The following is a 2765-nucleotide window of genomic DNA, read 5'->3' on the forward strand; positions in this document are numbered from 1 at the left end:
ATAATTCGCGCAACACTGTGGTTGTGATTGCAACTCGAACAAGCCCTACATTAATTGTAATAATCATTAATATTTTTAGGATACCAATTAAAGTGTTCGTAATCGTAATTTTCATGATTACAATTACTGTAATTGTAATCTTAAAATTTTTAGGATTAATGTAATCTTAGTCCTTACATTTTTTAGATTACAATTATATCGTAGTGGTAACATTTATGATTGCAATTAAAATAATCGTAATTAAAGTTAAGCAATCCTAATTAAAATGTAATCGTAATCATAAATTGCCCAAATTAGAAAAAATGTGATCATTTTTAGTTTGGTGATGGAAGTTCATTTTTAAGATNAATTAAAATGTAATCGTAATCATAAATTGCCCAAATTAGAAAAAATGTGACCATTTTTTTAGTTTGGTGATGGAAGTTCATTTTTAAGAAATGCTACAGATATTTGAATCTCAAATAAAACATTAATATGTTAATTGGAATTTTTATTTGGTGATTAATAAGAAAGACATGTTCTTAAAACGATACATTTGTATTTCAAATAAAATACGCATATTCACTTGAAGTTAGTGTTATGCTATCGGTTGAATGGCTGGTCCTAATTGCTTGAGACTGTGGTCGGCGTTGCGGATGGGGTGACTATTGCTGCTGGTTCGTTCTTCGCCTCATCATTTTCCGTATTTACACTACTCGCTTTTTTCTCAGATGCTGGTGCTGTTGATGTATTCTTAAAACGTTCCAAACGGGCGCGAGCCTTCTCCGCCCATAAGTCATTTGTTTTTGCCGATCCAACGGTAGCAGATGATCCTGCCGAGTTTGCCACTCCAAAACGTTCTTTTCGTTTCTGCAACTTCTCCGCCGCATCGATTTGAGCCATTTTCGAGGATACGACACAGCCAAAGCGTTCAGCTCGTTTTTTAAGCATTTCAATTTGCTTGGCATCGTTAACAATAGGTGGTCCACTGATGCCAGTTATTACTTTCGCATTGCTGGTCGGTTTAATTGTAGTTTTAGTTGGATCAGTGCTGGAATTTGATCCCAAGCCGAATTTTTTGGCACGAAGCTCAAGCCGCTCCATTTGACTTAACTGTACTACTTTTTTACCACCGGCAGAATCACCGACGCTTGTTGTACCACTATTTGTTTTAGCATTTGAGGTTTCTTTCGCCTTGAGATCACTCACGGTAATAGGATTACGTTCGCTCATTTTTAAAACTTTATCCTTTGGTGGCTCTGTATTCTCCTTCGATGTGCCTGAAGCGTTAGTGCTTTCTGTAACGCCCAGAGTGTTTTCGCCGTCACTTGCTTTGCGCTTTAATATAATCTTTTTAGCGTTAGTGGTATCAACGGAAGGCTTGTTTTCGTTTAGAGGTGAAGCTAATTCGGAAGCCGTTGGTGTACTGGTTGGACTCTTGAGTAACTCATTTTCATCTGCAGCTATTGGCGACTCTTCCTCATCGGTCAGCACGGCATCTTCATCAAGCAGAGCATCTTCATTGGTGATAGCTGAATCTTCCAATGAAATGTCGCCATCAATTAGTGCTGTCTGCAGGCGGTCTTGAAGTTCCGTTTTGTTGCCAGTGGTAGCAAGGCCACGCACTTTAAGCTCACGTTTCAAATCGGCCACCTGGTAAATATAAATCGTTTTTCTGATATCTATTAATGATTTAGATTCAGCGAATCTCACCTTCATTTTAGTAACTTCCGATTCAGGCATGGTTTTGTGTATTTTTTTTTATTAGTTTTCTATAAATTAAAATCCGCGATTTCAGCCTCCTTTCTGTTTTTCGGTCAATTACACAAACACACAAAGAAGTGTCAGTTTGACGTTTTCCCCCTGGGGTGTGTTCAAGCAGCGGTATTAAAATTATAGCTATAGAATAGTGCAATTACGAATGTAATCCCAATGATATGTAAAACCGTAACTTAATTAAGAACTACATGCAGTTGTCCACAAAATAATAGGATTGATCAGTTTTGGCTATTTATCTTTAGTTTATTTAGGGCCGATTACTCAACGTCCGGTTTAACACTAATCTGCGGTTAAACATAGTTATCGACGTTACATACTCCCTGTTGTATGCATGGAGTCGAAGACGTCGATAACGCTGTTTAACCGCAGATTAGTGTTAACCAGACATTGAGTAACCGGCCCTTAATGTGTATATTTTTTTTATAAAAGTCTAACTGGTTATACAACAAACACCATATAAATTCAGATTTCAAACTTTGTGCAAGGATTATAAAAATACGCAAATTTTCATTGAAATTCAATATGTGCCATTTCGAAAACTCTGGCTCTCTTCAGAAGACTTCCGNGTTAATAATACTCAATTATTTATTAAACCAGTTTTTAAAACTAAAAATGTTTTATTGATCCCCTAATCGCATTTGTTGGGGTTTTGGCGGTTGTTTGCGGACCTATAAAATATAGCTACTATAAGAAAAGATTAAATCAATTGCGTTTTATTACTGGGAATCTCCTGAAGATAAACAAAGTTTTCCGATCGAAAAATATTGATTTTCAAGAATTCTATACCATTTCTACGAAAAGTTGATTTTTGCCCATATAAAATACGTGGAAAACTTTGAGCGACCTCTAAACATTTTTTGATATCAAAACAAAAAAAATAGGGGTATAGTTTTTTTCGGTATAGAAAAATCCCAGGGGGTGAGAACATAGAAATTCCGATTTTACTTTTTCACATGCATTTTGACGTAGAATACGTCTTAAGGCTCTGTTATGCATACTTGGCATTG

General features: G+C 36.0%; 1 protein-coding gene across 1 annotated transcript; it reads right to left on the reverse strand.

Moving 5' to 3' along the window:
- Positions 1-473: 473 nt before the first annotated feature.
- LOC108368547 (uncharacterized) lies at positions 474-1815 on the reverse strand. Its single transcript, XM_017623416.1, has 2 exons — positions 1693-1815; positions 474-1632 (listed from the first exon to the last, which is right to left on the reverse strand). The coding sequence occupies exons 1-2, from the start codon at positions 1720-1722 to the stop codon at positions 604-606; spliced, it is 1059 nt and encodes a 352-aa protein (XP_017478905.1). The 5' UTR covers positions 1723-1815; the 3' UTR covers positions 474-603.
- Between the last annotated feature and the right edge of the window lie 950 nt (positions 1816-2765).

This window comes from Rhagoletis zephyria, unplaced genomic scaffold (assembly GCF_001687245.7).
Source record: "Rhagoletis zephyria isolate East Lansing unplaced genomic scaffold, Rhagoletis_zephyria_1.1 Rzeph_scaffold_03173, whole genome shotgun sequence".
In the NCBI taxonomy this organism is placed as follows: Eukaryota; Metazoa; Arthropoda; class Insecta; order Diptera; family Tephritidae; genus Rhagoletis; species Rhagoletis zephyria.